At 47.9% G+C, this 15,998-nt stretch overlaps 1 protein-coding gene across 1 annotated transcript in view; it reads right to left on the bottom strand.

Annotated features, from left to right (window-relative positions):
* MRPL11 (mitochondrial ribosomal protein L11) overlaps nt 1-15,998 on the bottom strand; it is a 67,551-nt gene that overhangs the window by 32,978 nt on the left and 18,575 nt on the right. The window contains exon 3 of the mRNA XM_063945093.1: nt 1,234-1,327. Coding sequence (XP_063801163.1) covers nt 1,234-1,327 — 94 coding nt within the window. The remainder of the gene's footprint in view (nt 1-1,233; nt 1,328-15,998) is intronic.

The raw sequence follows: 15,998 nt of genomic DNA, 5'->3' as shown, positions 1-15,998 counted from the left end.
TGTGGCGGATGATCCTGGCAATGATCAGATACAGGGGAATGTGGCGGATGATCCTGGCAATGATCAGATACAGGGGAATGTGGAGGATGATCCTGGCAATGAGCAGATGCAGGGGAATGTGGCGGATGATCCTGGCAATGATCAGATACAGGGGAATGTGGCGGATGATCCTGGCAATGAGCAGATGCAGGGGAATGTGGCGGATGATCCTGGCAATGATCAGATGCAGGGGAATGTGGAGGATGATCCTGGCAATGAGCAGATGCAGGGGAATGTGGAGGATGATCCTGGCAACGATCAGATGCAGGGGAATGTGGAGGATGATCCTAGCAACAAGCAGATGCAGGGGACTGTGGAGAATGATCCTGGCAATGAGCAGATGCAGGGGAATGTGGAGGATGATCCTGGCAACGATCAGATGCAGGGGAATGTGGAGGATAATCCTGGCAACGAGTAGATGCAGGGGAATGTGGAGGATGATCCTGGCAACGAGCAGATGCAGGGGAATGTGGAGGATTATCTTGGCAATGATCAGATGCAGGGGACTGTGGAGAATGATCCTGGCAACGATCAGATGCAGGGGAATGTGGAGGATGATCCTGGCAATGATCAGATGCAGGGGAATGTGGAGGATGATCCTGGCAATGATCAGCTGCAGGGGACTGTGGAGAAAGATCCTGGCAACGATCAGATGCAGGGGAATGTGGAGGATGATCCTGGCAACGATCAGATGCAGGGGAATGTGGAGGATTATCCTAGCAATGATCAGATGCAGGGGAATGTGAAGGATGATCCTGGCAATGAGCAGATGCAGGGGAATGTGGAGGATGATCCTGGCAATGAGCAGATGCAGGGGAATGTGGCTGTGAACAATATTTCGTGTGTGCGGCATTTTATTGGTCGTACCGCCAGCAGAGTACACTCATTGTTTAGTGTGCACCCGACTTTATTTTATCTGTTAGTTCTAAATACAATGGATAAAACTAATAAGCAATGGAAGAGCAGAAAATGGTTTTAATATAATGGTCAAAGTAGACTTCACAACGGGAACAGAAGTAAGGTGCTTGCTATACTTGAAAGCAGAAGAAAGATTTAGAAAAGGATTATTTCCTGTGCTAGGCCTGCTCCCCAGAACCGTAGCGGGGCAAAGGAGATGCCTCATGGTTAGTATACATCTTACATCCCCATACATTATACATTGCCTTCTTACGGCATGGCTATAAAACTACAGACCTGTCTGGGAAGCTCCTTTTTCTATTCCAGCAGCAGATTTCAAGAAGTAGGACACAGGCGGTAGCCCAATCTTCATTTCATATGTTCTGTCAGGCTGCAAAGAAACATAATTGCTAAACAGTAATCCATCAGAATGTTATGAACACAGAATTATGGGTCCCGCTTAACAAGACATAACCACTTTAGCACTCTCTAAAGGTATAATGTCCTCCATTTAGTATTTATCAAACAGCGTTAAGCTTAGCTTACAACTGTTTACCCCTCTACCGCTTACACCATCTATAGATAGCAAGAACAATAATGTTCCCACTGTCGGCAGTGGGGACCCAGCAGCAGCCTTTCCGGCTTCACCGAAGCCTTCCAAGCACTGCCGGGGTCCCCGCTGGGTGAAAGTGTAATGGACATGCACAGACTGGCTATCAAATGATCGCACGTGACGCGGCAAGCCTTTACCGCCAACAGCGGAGGCTGCTGTTGAGGAGAAGGAAGTTATTTTAAATACCAACAGCATATTTGTTAGTATCACTGCGATAATAAACAAAGTATGCAGCAGGTAATTTACTACTTATTAAGGGTCCAATTTAACACACAGAGTTGGGGGCGTGGCCTGGCTGGCATGGAAGGTGGCTGTGCTTCTCCCCAGCTCCTTTAGCAGTAGCGCATAAAAGGACTTATCACCCTCTTTATCTGATCCCTAAGCGGTTGGGAGACACCCTGGGGACCCCCCCTACCTAGCTACTGGTGTCCGGGGGACCCGCGGAGTCAGGGATCGCTTTTAAGCGCTCCTGCGGATTGCGGCCTTTCCCCCAGACGGAAGCCGGGACCTGGAGTTTGAGGAGAGTCCAGACTGTCCCTCCGGAGGTGAACTTCCGCTACGCGCTGGCCTCTGACGGACCCTGCTGCCCTGCCCGGACCCCTCGTACCTCACCTGGGGAGTGAAGACCCGGACCTGCATGCGGGGGTGAGTCTGCTCCACAAACGGAGCTTAGTTTGCAGCCGCCACGTCTGCTACCTCCACGGAGCTGCTGAGACGCCTGTGATCCCGCCGCTACCTCCCTGCAGCCCCGCGGCGCTGAGCGTCCCGCTGCACGGATCACCCGGCCACCTCTATAGCGGCTCGCTCCCCTCTCACTCTCCTCGCCCTACGGACTCCAGGGCTCCCTTTGCCCGCAAGCACGCTACCCCGGGGGGCCCCTGTGCTGTCCGAGACCAGTACCTCAATAGGCACATTAACTCCTCTTTAGAGGCTCATTCCCCCCATTCCAGTGTCCACACATATCTTATTGGTGCCAGGATATTGTCTGGGCTATAGGAGCTGGGGGGGGGGGGCTTAAAACCCCCCTGCAGGTTGCGGCCTAATTCCTCCCCTGAAGCCGGGGACTCAATTACCCATTACACCCAGCAGGCGCTAAGATAGACCCTACCACAGACCCTGAGCCATAGCTCAAATAGTAAACTCCCCCTGGTGGCTGCCTCAGGATAATTCACCAGAGAAATGCAATTTTGCTCCACTAAGAGAAACCATATGAATGCTTCTCTGCCTCTCTGAGCCTATAGTGCTATCAGATATGTGCTACACCCGGCTGTCGTTGCCACCGATGCCGTAATGTACTGCTGATGCCAACCCACAGGGAGCCGCTCCGCTGAAGGCACTCTTATGCGAGTTATGCAACCATATTTCACCTCGTCGACTTGATTTCAAGGAATCTAAGCTTTTCGATGCTGATTGAGTGATGCCCAGGAACAAGAAGTCCTCTCAAAAGACTGGCACATCAACTCCGCGGGGAACCATGTCACAGTCCGCTATGAGATCCTTCTTACAATCTACCTCTCCCGCTTTAGCAGAAAACCCGTCTGCTGCAGACTCCCCCACTCCCCCATCCCCTCCAAGTGCTGATGCACTACACGCCTGCTCCCCAGGAGGTAGGGATCTACAAGATATCTTAGCTTACATGAAAAATCTACCCACTAAACAAGATCTGCAAGATACAGTGAGACGTGAACTGGCTGCCATGAGACAAGATATTTCCCACATCTCCGACCGGGTGACGAGCTTGGAGGATCACCAGGTTTCTTCCGACACATTCCTAAAGTCATTGACGACTGTCATTGACGCCCAATCCTCGGAGATCCGCTCCCTCAAAACACGGTTAACAGATTTGGATAACAGGGGGAGGAGAAACAATATCCGTGTGCGGGGTTTGCCGGAGGATGTCCCCCAAACAGGCCTGATCGACGCTCTTACGAAAATCTTCAACGAGATTTTGGGTAATGACCCCAACAATATCACTTTCGATAGGGCCCACCGAGCTCTGAAACCAAGAGGCCTCTCCGCAGACAGACCGCGTGATGTAATCTGCAGAATGCATTATTTCTCTCAGAAGGATGATATTATGCGCAAAGTTCGCCAACTCAACGGTTCAACGATCCAGATCTACCAAGACCTGTCCTGGCACACACTCCAACAACGGAAAGCCCTCAAGCCCCTAACGGATGAACTCCGTAAGCGCCAATTGAAATACCGCTGGGGCTTTCCCTTTAATCTCCAAGCCTCCTCATCGGGGAAAACCCATACCCTCAACTCCTATTCGGACCTCCCTGAGTTCTGTACAGGACTTGGCATACCCAAACTTGACCTGCGCGATTGGGACTTCCCTACTCCAGTGCTACCACCTCTCCAACCCCTGAGTACAGGAGCACCCTGGGAGGAGAAGCTCCGGTGGACCCCCCTCCGACAAGGACTCACGTGTGACCTGATTGATAACCTGAGATCTTCTGTTTGTTCTTGTTCTCCCTATATTACCTCTCTAGGTCACAGCGTGATACTATTTCTTAGGTTACAGCGTGATACCATTTCTCACCACTGATGAACCTTCATTTGATATCTCGATATGTATTGGGCCGTTGATTGTTAACTCCTGTTCCCTGATTATGAGATTTCTTGCATCCTATCACTCGAAGATTTCTCCATGTTAACGAGGTTTACAGTTTATAGTTTACAATTAGTTAAAACTATGCATGTATAATGATTATTGCACTATTCTTCTCATTTTCAATATGCCTTTGGCGGTGGCTCCCTCATCCGCCCCACACCCGCCCCTGGCTGTTTTGCCTCTTGGGTTCCCAATCCTTAGATGGATCGGCTACCCCACTGCGGGTTTTTTGATTGTTATTATTGTTTTTTCTCCATGCCCTGTCCCCTTCTTTTTCCCTCCTATCTCTTCCTCTTTTCTTTCGTTGACCATCCTGGATTTACCGCCCTCCATCATGACATATGTCTCTCATGACTTCCCCTGGTAGAGTTAAGGTAACATCGATCAACGCGAAAGGCCTTAACGTGCCGGAGAAAAGAGCATCCCTTTTACGGTCCCTCTGGGCTGATAGAGTGGATGTTGCGCTGGTCCAGGAGTCGCATTTTAAAATTTCAGCTAAGAACCCTCCCTTTACTAACTACCGCTACCCCCAGGCCTTTTATAATAATAACCCAGACTCTAAATCAAAAGATGTGGCGATAATATTCTCTAGGACCCTCCAACTGTCAGACATATCAGTTCACAAGCTGATCCCGGGTCGTTTCCTGATAGTGCGTTGTAAAATATGCATGTGCCCATACACATTTGTTGCACTTTATGCCCCAAATAAGGACCAGGTCCCATTTTTCCGCTCCGCCCTTTCCCAAATGGAACCACTCCTTTCAGGGGTTGTTGTTCTGGGGGGTGACCTGAACTGGATAATGGATCCATCCTTAGACTCATCTTCTGCCGCCCCCCGGACCTCCCAACGTCAATACCGACAGGTTAGACGACTGTTCCATGACCTTCAGCTGGCTGACTCCTGGAGGGTCCTTCATCCCTCTGAGAGAGATTACTCTTTTTACTCACCCCCACACAAGGCTTACTCCCGTCTCGATTATTTATTTTTAAGTCACAGACATCTCCCTTTACTAATAGACTCCTCCATAGGTTCGATAACCTGGTCTGACCACGCCCCAGTACATATGATTCTTTCAACCCCCCAGACTACCCCTGGCGCCTTAACGAGTCATTACTACAGGACCAATACTGCAGAGGTGAAATAGAAAAGGCTTTGACTGAATTCTTCTCCATAAATGACACTGACGATGTCTCAAAGATTATCCTGTGGGAAGCACATAAATGCACCATAAGGGGTAAGCTCATACAGTTGGGGACATTTATGAAGAAACAGAGGTCAGCAATAATTACCAAACTATTAGAACGACTCCACCACCTCGAGTCCTCGCACAAAACGTCTCTATCAGAGACTGACTACCTAGAACTACTTGACACACGGGCCCAACTAAAGAAAACCCTTACTGATAGTATCCAGCTTTCAGTCCGTAAATGCAACTCCAAATATTACCAGTGGAGTAATAAACCTGGTCGCCTCCTGGCCCAGGCTCTCAGGGCCCAACGCTCCTCTTTGTATATTAACAACGTAAAAGATCCTGGGGATGCTCTCCGATTCAAAACCCCTGAAATTGCTGCATGCTTCAAACAGTATTACTCCCTTTTATATAATTTGGAGAATCGACCTGATGGCACCGCCTCCCCTCACGACTTTCTACAGGCGAAGGCATATTTAGAAAAGGTGTCCTACCCCGTCCTATCACCTTCGGACAGGGAAGCACTGGAACTACCTTTTACCCAGCAAGAACTGGAAAACGCCCTGACCTCGACACCCTCTGGCAAGAGTCCAGGGCCGAATGGCTTCTCGCTCACCTACTATACACAATTTAAAGATCTCATCTCCTCCTATCTTCTCCAGGCCTTTAATTCTATCTCCGCAGATACCCATTTCTCAAGCCAGTCCTTGGAGGCTCACATTTCCGTTCTACCTAAACCCGGTAAAGAACCCTCGATGTGCTCCAGTTATAGGCCCATATCTCTTCTAAATGTCGATGTCAAGCTTTTCGCAAAACTAATGGCAAATAGACTGAATGTACTCCTGCCTTCCCTAATCCACAACGATCAGGTGGGCTTTGTCCCGAACCGCGAGGCTAAGGATAATACCACTAAGGTCCTGAGCCTAATCCATATAGCATCCCAGGGTGGTTCTCCTACTGTGTTGTTATCCACCGATGCCGAAAAGGCTTTTGATAGAGTCAGTTGGGGTTTTATGAGGTCTGTACTGGGGCACATCGGATTGGGCCCCCTAGCGCTCGGCAGCATTATGGGACTTTATAGATCACCCACAGCTCGGGTTCGAGTTAACGGATCCTTGTCCGACCCCTTTTCCATAAGTAATGGGACACGACAGGGCTGCCCACTATACCCTTTACTCTTTGTACTCTGTATCGAAGCCTTCGCGAGAGCTATTAGGGCCAATGACTGCATTACTGGCATGAGGGTTGGTGATACAGAGCACAAACTCTCCCTGTTTGCTGATGATTTATTGGCTACAATAACACACCCGGTTTCCTCCCTTCCTCATCTCATGCAGGAGCTGTCCCACTTCGGGTCACTCTCCAACTTTAAGATCAACATGTCCAAATCCTGCGCCCTGAACATCTCCACTCCCCCCGACACAGTGGCCAAACTTAAACAATCCTTCGCCTTTACTTGGAATACCTCCCATCTGTCTTACCTGGGAATACAGCTGCCGAGCAATCTGTCCTGTTTGTTCACTTTGAATTTTGCGCCCCTTCTCCGAACACTTAGAGCTGATTATAGCAGGTCGTATCTCAAACCACTCTCTTGGCTGGGGAAGGTGAATGTTGTAAAGGTGAATACTCTCCCCAAGCTACTCTACAAATTACAGGCTCTCCCCATACGGATCCCAGACTCCTGGTTCAAGTCCATCCAACTCTTGATACAACAATTTATTTGGTCCCGGAGACGCCCTAGAATTAGCCGGTCCACCCAAAGTGGTGGTTTCCAGTTACCTGATATCAGAGGCTACTATTGGGCAATTATGCTTAATAGGGTTTTGGATTGGACGAGGAGTCGAGACACAAAGCAGTGGGTGGCTTTGGAGGGGCTTTATATGCAACAATTCCCAGAGATATTCCCTTGGCTCCCTTCTCTCCCCAGGCCTCCCTCCCCTCACCCAACTATCACCGCGACCCTCTCCTTCTGGAAAAAAGCGCGCCGCTGGCCCTTCCTCTCTTCCGATTTCGGCCCGTTGACCTCTTTTCTAGCTAACCCCGACTTTATACCCGGCTTAATACCCTCCCACTTTCGTGATTGGGCCCTCGAGGGTCTCTTTAGGGTAGGCCAGTTGGCGACCTCCTCAGGAGTTAGACAGTTTTCGGAGGTGCGATCTAAATTGGAAATCCCACAACATGATTTCTGGAAATATCTACAGCTTAGACATTTCCTGCACTCCAAACACAGATATCTCCAGGCCTCACGGGAATTAACACAGTTTGAGAGGTTGTGCGTCTCTACATGCACCCCCCAACACACTGTCTCCACACTTTACAAACTATTACAGAGCTCCGGTGCTCAGACGCCCACACCCTTCCAGTTGGCCTGGGAGAAGGATCTTGGGATCCAACTAACAGATAAAGATTGGCGGATGATATTCCTCAAATCTCATAAAAGTTCAGTTTGTATACAAGTTAGGGAAACCCAATATAAACTTTTAATGAGATGGTATAGACACCCCTCTCTCCTTCACTTCATGTATCCTGGAGTGACGGACAGATGTTGGAGATGTCTCAACGCCACTGGCTCCCTAATGCACATCTGGTGGAACTGTCCCCTACTCCGACCATTCTGGGTTGAGGTCATCTCCATTTCTCAAGACATACTCCACACCCCTGTCCCTACTGACCCGGCCTTTTGGCTGCTTTCCCACTCCTCAATTTCACTGGCTCAGCATAAAACATCATTACTCCGCCACCTGTCTAATGCAGCACGGGCAGTTATCCCCACTCTATGGAGATCCCCGTCTCCGCCCACAAGGAAACTATGGTTCACTAGAATTAATTATTATATGAATATGGAGAACATCCTCCTGGTTTCCAGAGATAAACTCCTGGAGTACATGACCACCTGGCTACCTTGGATAGAATATACGTCCTCCAAAGACTACATCTACGCCACCAAATGACTTGGCCTCGCAGTTGATTGATTAAAGAAACTGCATTATACCTCCCACTCAGTTCGAGGGCCCCCAGATTTGGTCACACTGTGTTCTTCCCCTCTCCTTTCCTTCATTTCATACTTCACTCTTTCTATAACTTTTCTACTATGTTTACCTAAGATATCACGATTGCAATCACTGTATAGACAGATAGCGAGTGGATACCACATTGACACTATAGGACAACCTATTAATGCCTGTACCTACACCGACCCCCAGTGTCTGGGGTGGTACGCTACCCTGCTCCTTATGGCTATAACGCAATTGACCTTAATTATACGTTCTGATGCTTCTTTGTCTAAATGTGATGTAATCCTTATGTTTTCTTGAATAAAAACAGATTATACAAAAAAAAAAACAACACACAGAGTTGTAAGGGCTTTATCACTTGTTACTTATGTCAAAAGGTGCTGCTGCACAGATAGTGCTGTTCTACCTATGAGAGGCAACAGCACTAGTCCGTTTTATTCTGCTGCCCATACAAAATCTATGGCTTGGTATTCAACAGCGAGCATTTTTTTTTTTTTTCTTACTTGCTGCTCATTGCTTCTTGAAATTCTCCAGGTCTTGTTGCTATAATTTAGTGCTAAAGTTCCCGCAGGGAGGCTGCGGCATCCGACTACTTACCCATATACACTGCTGCAGCTCTTTCTCCGTCCCTTCCCTGCAGCTCCCTGGAATCTGCACTATTCCCTTTTAAGCGGGCACAGAAAAACCCAGCTGCCTGCTTCAGTAACACTACTGTTTGCCAGAGAGCATAGTAGTGTTTAATATAGGCAGCATCATTTTAAATAGTGCAGAGAAAGTCAGCGAGAACAGATGCTAAACTGCACCCTTTTTTTATTTCTTTTTTTTTTTAATAATTGTTTATTAGGCAGATGAGATACAGACAGGAACAAACAATAGTATTGTATCAGAACATGTGTACAGAGTCATAAGTATACGTTGAACAACCCCTAGGGGGAAACAAGAACTGACATAGACAAAGTAGTGTTAGCCTAATTTCTGTCTAGACAAAACTTTTTTAAGATATTATAAGATATTGTGGGAATGGAAAGAGCAGCAGAGGGAGAAAAAGGGAGAGGGGAGAGACAAAGACACAAGATCAGAAACTAGTGGAGAGGAAGAAAAGTATGAATGTTGAGGGGTAGGGTGACCCGGCCGGCCCCGTCCAAAGGACAAAAGCCAAAAAACAAAACAAAAAAAAAAACGTAATGTGAAAATGTACAATGTTTGGGGCCTACAATAGGGCCAAGCCCCATTAACGGAAATGGGGAGAGGTCTTAAAAAAGGACGTCCACGGTTCCCAGGTCCTAAGAAAGGCCTCTGAGGAACCCTTTAAGATACTAGTAATATGCTCCATAGTATAGATGTGCCATATTTTCCCTACAATTTCTCCCTGAGTAGGAGCCTCTGTGGATTTCCAAGTTGATGCAATGGCACATCTAGCTGCCAGGACCATATGGGTGAACAATTTAGTCTGACATCGCGAGGCCCCAGGGATTGATATAGAGAGAAGGAAGTGCTTGGGATACATGGGGATGGTGAGCTCCAGGATTGAACTGAAAAGGGATCCCAGTTCCCTCCATAGAGGGAGGAGTCTAGGGCATTCCCACCAAATATGCAAGAACGTACCATCCATTGTTTTACATCTCCAGCAAAGTGGAGATGTGTCTGGAAACATCTTGGCAAGTCGGGTGGGAACATAGTACCATCTATAGAAGAGCTAGTATGCATTTTCCTTCGCTCGCACACAAATAGAGCTAGATGCTAAGCTAGTGTAGATATCTGTCCACTCCACAGAATCAAATGTTTCCCCCAGATCCGATTCCCATGCCCTTTCATGAGGCTCCTTATCTAATTGTCCTAGGGGAACCAGCGATCTATAAATAGTGGAGATAAGTCCTCTAGTCGAGTTTGTGCGCGTTGCATTAACTTCCATAGAAGTTAACGGCCTATGATTAATCTGTGTAAGAAGCGTGGAGTGGAAGTGACGAATTTGCAGGTACTGGAAGAAGAGTGAATGAGGTAAAGCGTATTTAGATTGTAATTCTGCAAAGGTTGGGAACAGTGAATCTGAGGTCAGGTCATTTAGTAACCTAATCCCCTCCCTTTGCCAGTGTGGCAAGGCATTAGGGTGACGGCCTGGTTGAAACAAAGGATTATCAAATATCGGGACCAAAGGACTAGGGAGCGGTGCCAACTGGAATTTACGATTGGCCAAATCCCAGACGTCTAAGGAGTGGGATACCACTGGGTGTGATTTAACTGAGCGGGGGCGTGTCGAAGAGGGAAGCCACAATAAAGAGGAGAGAAATTTCAAATTAAGGGAGTCGGCCTCAATTGAGACCCATACCCTCTCTGCTTTTGGAGTATTCCAAAGAGTACATTGTGCTAGGGTGGCCGCTATATAATAGGCCCTGAAATCTGGGACCCCTAAGCCGCCCTCCGAGGTGTGTTTTTGTAGCGTAACACGCTTCACTCTGGGCTTCTTTTTAGACCAAATGAATTGGGACGAGGCGTGTTGGAGGGTTTTAAAGACATAAGGCGGCACTCGAACAGGGAGAGTTTGAAACAAATAGAGGAGTCTGGGCAACAGGTTCATTTTAACGGCATTGATACGACCGATCCAAGATATATACTGGCTACCCCAGTTTTCAAGGTCGTTCTGGAGTCGGGCGAGCAGGGTGGGGAAATTGGCCTGAAAAAGGTGAGAGTACTTTTTGGTTATAGCAACTCCCAGGTACGTAAGTTTCTTTGCATTCCAACGAAAATTGAACCTGTGTGTCAAAATATCTTTCATATTTTGTGGGATATAAAAGTCTAAGACCTCAGTCTTATCAGTATTAATTTTATAGCCAGAGTGAGCACCAAACTCCTCTATTTCACGAAAAAGATGGGGCAATGAGTGTACAGGGTCGGAGATTGTAAGCAGCACATCGTCTGCATACAACGCAATTTTGTGTTCAACAGCACCCACCTTTATCCCTTTAATGAGTGGATTGGCTCGGATCCGCGCAGCAAGGGGTTCTATAGTTAGAGCGAATATCAAAGGAGAGAGCGGACAGCCTTGCCGCGTGCCATTAGCTATCCGAAAAGGGGAAGACATCACTCCATTGGCAAGTACAGCCGCCCTGGGGTTGTTATATAATGCCGTTACTCCCTGAAAGAAACGGCCCGATATCCCCACCTGTTGTATCGTGTGAAGCATAAACGGCCATTGAATCCGATCGAATGCCTTTTCAGCATCTAAACCCAGGACCATAGCCGGCTTCTTTTGTTTGTGTATTTCATGTATCAGATCCACCGTTCTACGCGTGTTATCTAAGGCTTGGCGCCCAGGTATAAAACCAACTTGATCAGGATGGATCAGTTGAGGGAGTAAGGGCCCCAGCCTATTAGCCAGTAATTTTGCGTAGATCTTGATGTCAACATTTAAGAGTGATATGGGCCTATAATTAGTAACCAGCTCAGGATCTCGACCGGGTTTAGGGATCACAACTATACTTGCCAATGAAGTCAAGACATCAAAAGAAGCACCGCGCAATATATCGTTAAAGAATTTAGAGAGAAAGGGAGTAAGTTCCGTCGCACACTTTTTATAGTATGTAGGGGAAAAACCGTCCGGGCCTGGGGCAGCTGACACTTTAAGATTCTTAATGGCACAAAGGATTTCTGTATCTGTAAAGGCAGCATTTAGGTCCAAGAGGTGCTGATCAGAAACACGAGGGAGTATAGTATTAGCGAAAAAAGAGGAAAGAGAAGGAGTATCCTGTATGTTATGTTGGGGTGTGGTAGAAGGGAGGTTATAAAGTGTTTCATAGTAGGTTTGAAATTCCTGAACAATTGTCTCTGGGTCATATGTGACGGCCCCTGTGTGAAGAGACCTCAATTTTTTTATTAAATTCGAGGCCTTTTTTTCCCGAAGCTTATTAGCTAAAACAGAATCAGCTTTATCTGCTTTATCGTAGTATTTCTGTTGCAGCCGCCGTAAAATAAAGGCCGATCTACGGGACAATATAGTGTTGAGTCTGCCTCTTAGCGTGGTTATCTGAGAAAGTAAGGTAGAGGAGGGGTGTAATTGGTGTTCGAGCAATAATGATGATATTTCAGTTTCTAGAGAAGAAATTTCACTTTGGGTCTGCTTTCGGCGATGAGAAGCTGCGCTAATGAGCTTACCTCGAATCGTGGCTTTATGAGCCTCCCAAACAATACTATTAGCTATCTCATCAGATACAATGATCTCAAAGTATTCCGATATGGCAGATCTAATGTCTCGGAGAGTAGATGGATCCAATAATAGGCTGTCATCCAACCTCCAGGACCCAGACCTACCACTGGAGCTACATAGATCAAATAGGAGGATAGTTCCAGAGTGGTCTGTCCACGAGACGGGCTTAATACCTGCATAAGTGACCATCGGTGCCAAGGAACGAGAGACTAGCATCATATCAATTCTGGCATATATTTGGTAAGGAGCAGAGTAATGGGTATAGTCCCTAGCCATAGAATTTTTGAGGCGCCAGGAATCTAGTAACATCATCCTATTAATACCGTCTCCTAAGACCTGTGCCGTTTGCAGTACCTCAGGGGAATGTTTAATGAAAGTGGGGGCCTTTTTATCAAGGGACGGGTCGAGCACTGCATTAAAATCCCCACCAATAAGAATATGGCCTTGTGAGAACCGCTCCATTTGCCGAAATGTGCTGCGGAAGAAGCGGCCTTGGCCAGTATTTGGAGCATACAGGTTAACTAGGGTAATCATCTCAGCTCCAATGGTGCCCAACAGCATAAGAAATCTGCCTTCAGGGTCTATCAGGGATTTAGAGAGAGTAAAGGGAACCTTATTAGAAATCAAGATTGCAACACCCCTCTTTTTGCACGGGGCAGAAGCAAAATAGGATTGTGGAAAGCGCTTACCTCGTAATTGAGAATGAGTGCCAGTCATGTGAGTTTCCTGGAGCATCACGATGTCAGCTTTCTCCTGCCTACAGGTATCCAGGACCATTGTACGCCGCCTAGGGGAATTGAGGCCATTGACGTTCAGGGAGAAGACCTTCAGACCCATGGGGAAGGCCAGTTATGAAAAGCTCTTACGTTCTGCTGAAAGAACCTTGAAAAATTGAACAGGGCCGGTCGAGTCAGGGGAAGAGAGGCGGAAGAGGGAAAGGAGGAGAGGAGAGGAAGGAGAAGAAAGGAAAAGGACAGAAGAACAAGAAAAAGAGGAAAGACAAGAACAGAAGGCCTGAACAGGCCAAAACCCGTTATAGAGTAAGCCCAAACGATAGGGCCATTCATAGTGACAGTAAGAAACACACTAGAATATAGAAGGGGGGAGAGAGAACACTAGAGAAACAGGTATTATAACAATAACCTCCAGAGGTGGAGGAGAGAAAATCTAGGGCCGGTAAGACACCATGGGCCCCCAAACCAGTCAAAAGACCTCCCAGAAGGGGAGGAGTAAAAGAGGTGGATCCGTGATGTACACACCATACTTTAAAATGGCTATTAACACCTAAAACAAACAAACAGAACTATCCAAACATCGGGACAATATATAAAAATATGCAACTAACAGAAGAAGAGGGGAAAAAAAAAAAAAAAAAAAAGGGCAATACAAAACAACCCTTAACATTACGTAGCGGAAATGAGGCTGTGTTTAACAAGATATCTTGTCAAGGTAGGACAGTAACCTATAAGTAAGTTGTCCCGTGTCCGTCTCCGGACGGAATATCAGGCCAGGCAAACAGGAGTCCCAAATCAAGGAGGGGCCGAGTCATTTTTCGAGCCATTCCGGACTTGCTGCCAAGACACTTGAGGGGGTCGGATACGTTGTGGTCTAGGAGAACTCGGTGGGCCAGAGCCAGTATTAGGATCGGGAAGTAAATCTAAGTCCTCAAGTAACTTCTGCCCTTGTTCCAGTGTCTTGCCGTGCGCGCCGTGTTGTCTGCTAAAACTTGTAGTTGGAAGGGAAAGTTCCATCTGTATTTTATGTTATGCTGGCGTAGAATTCTAGTGATAGGCTGGAGGTCCCTCCTTTTCTGTATAGTAGAAGGTGCCAGATCCTGGAATAATTGGACCTGAGTGTCCCGAAATGTAATGGTTGGCGTATCTCTAGTCGCTATAACAAGCCTCTCCTTCGTCTGGTAGTAGTGCAGGCGGGTAATAATATCTCGAGGCTGTTGGCCCGGAGGGGGCCTGGCTCTGAGCGCCCGATGCGCCCTATCGAGGAGAAGGTCGTTATCTTGGAGACCGGGGAGGATGTGCCTGAAGAGGTCCTTGAGAAATGCGGGTATAGACGGAGCAGGAATAGTCTCAGGGACACCCCGGACGCGCAGGTTATTCCTACGCGACCTGTTCTCCATATCCTCGTTTCTCCTTAAGGTCGGCAATTTCAGATCTGAGGAGGGAGAGCTCCCGCTCCACTGAGCCTTGGTATTGGCATATTTCGGCCGTTTTGGACTCCAGGGCGTCTGTCCGTGTACCAAGAGATGTCAATTCAGACTTGAAGTCGTCCACCGCCCGCTTGAGTTCTTGTTGGAATGTCAGCTTAATACCGTCTACCAGAGTAGTAAGGACTGAGTGTATGGACGGATCTATGTCCAGGTCTGACGGGGATTCGGGGGGAGATGACCCCGCACGATATGTATTCTGCGGCGGCGCCTTAGATTTAGGTGTAAACATAGAAGGAGTGGCCGCAGCTGACACCTTCCGGTTCTTGTTAGACATAATAAAAGCCGGTGTTGAAAGTTAGAAGATATTCAATATACTCAGTATACACGGATTGAATGAAAGAATCTGAGTGAGGGGGCCACACTATGACGTTGTTAGAGCATCCCTTGGGTGGTCGGGATATGGGCCATCCCCAGGCGGCGTGATATCACTCTTGAAACCTGGAGGGCTTATATCACAGGGCAGGGGTGTCGGGATGGCCGGGTGGGATGGGAGGCGAATCCAATTATCTCAGCCAGCTATCAGGGTCGAGGGGGGGAAACTGAGCCCCTGGAAACAGAGAGGTATCTCTTGCAGCGTGTTCACCGGGAGGCAGAGAAATAGAACCAGAATATATATATGCACTTCCAGGAGTCCCAGGAGAGCTAAAATAGGACCAGGGACCAGCACCCACTATACCTCTGTTGCAATAATTAGGTTATGGTACCTGCAGCTCCCTGATGGGGCCAGCAAGTATTATATGCGAGAAAGAAAATGGCCGCCGCAGCTGGGCTGAGGGGAGCACAGACAGCTTACCCCTCCAGGTCCGGACCGTGCGGCAAACCCTCACCTCCACCACCAGCAGGCTCTCTTCAGCAAGCAGAGACGACCCGGGGACCGGCCGCACGGGTGCCGCGGCTCTCACTTCCGGCGGGGGATGCGAGCGTCGCTTGCAGGGACGGGCGCTCTCCTCTCCGAGCCTCCCCTGTTCCCTACTGCGGCGGCAGGCTGTGCAGCGCTCCGGGCACCTCAGGTGAGGCACCGCACAGTCGCGATCCTCGGGAACCCACCCTTTTTTTATTTAATTCATAAGTGGGGCCCCTGTCCAACTCTATTAATGAAACAAAGGGCGGTATCCTATTAGCTGCGGTAAAACATCATCATTTTTCACCAGCTGTTTTATTATAGGCTATCCAATTTGATTGCTGTAAACAATAAAATGCCTT

This window comes from Pseudophryne corroboree, chromosome 11 (assembly GCF_028390025.1).
Source record: "Pseudophryne corroboree isolate aPseCor3 chromosome 11, aPseCor3.hap2, whole genome shotgun sequence".
Lineage (NCBI taxonomy): Eukaryota > Metazoa > Chordata > Amphibia > Anura > Myobatrachidae > Pseudophryne > Pseudophryne corroboree.
The sequence above is the reverse complement of the archived record's forward strand: the minus strand, read 5'-3'. Positions and strand labels throughout refer to the sequence as shown.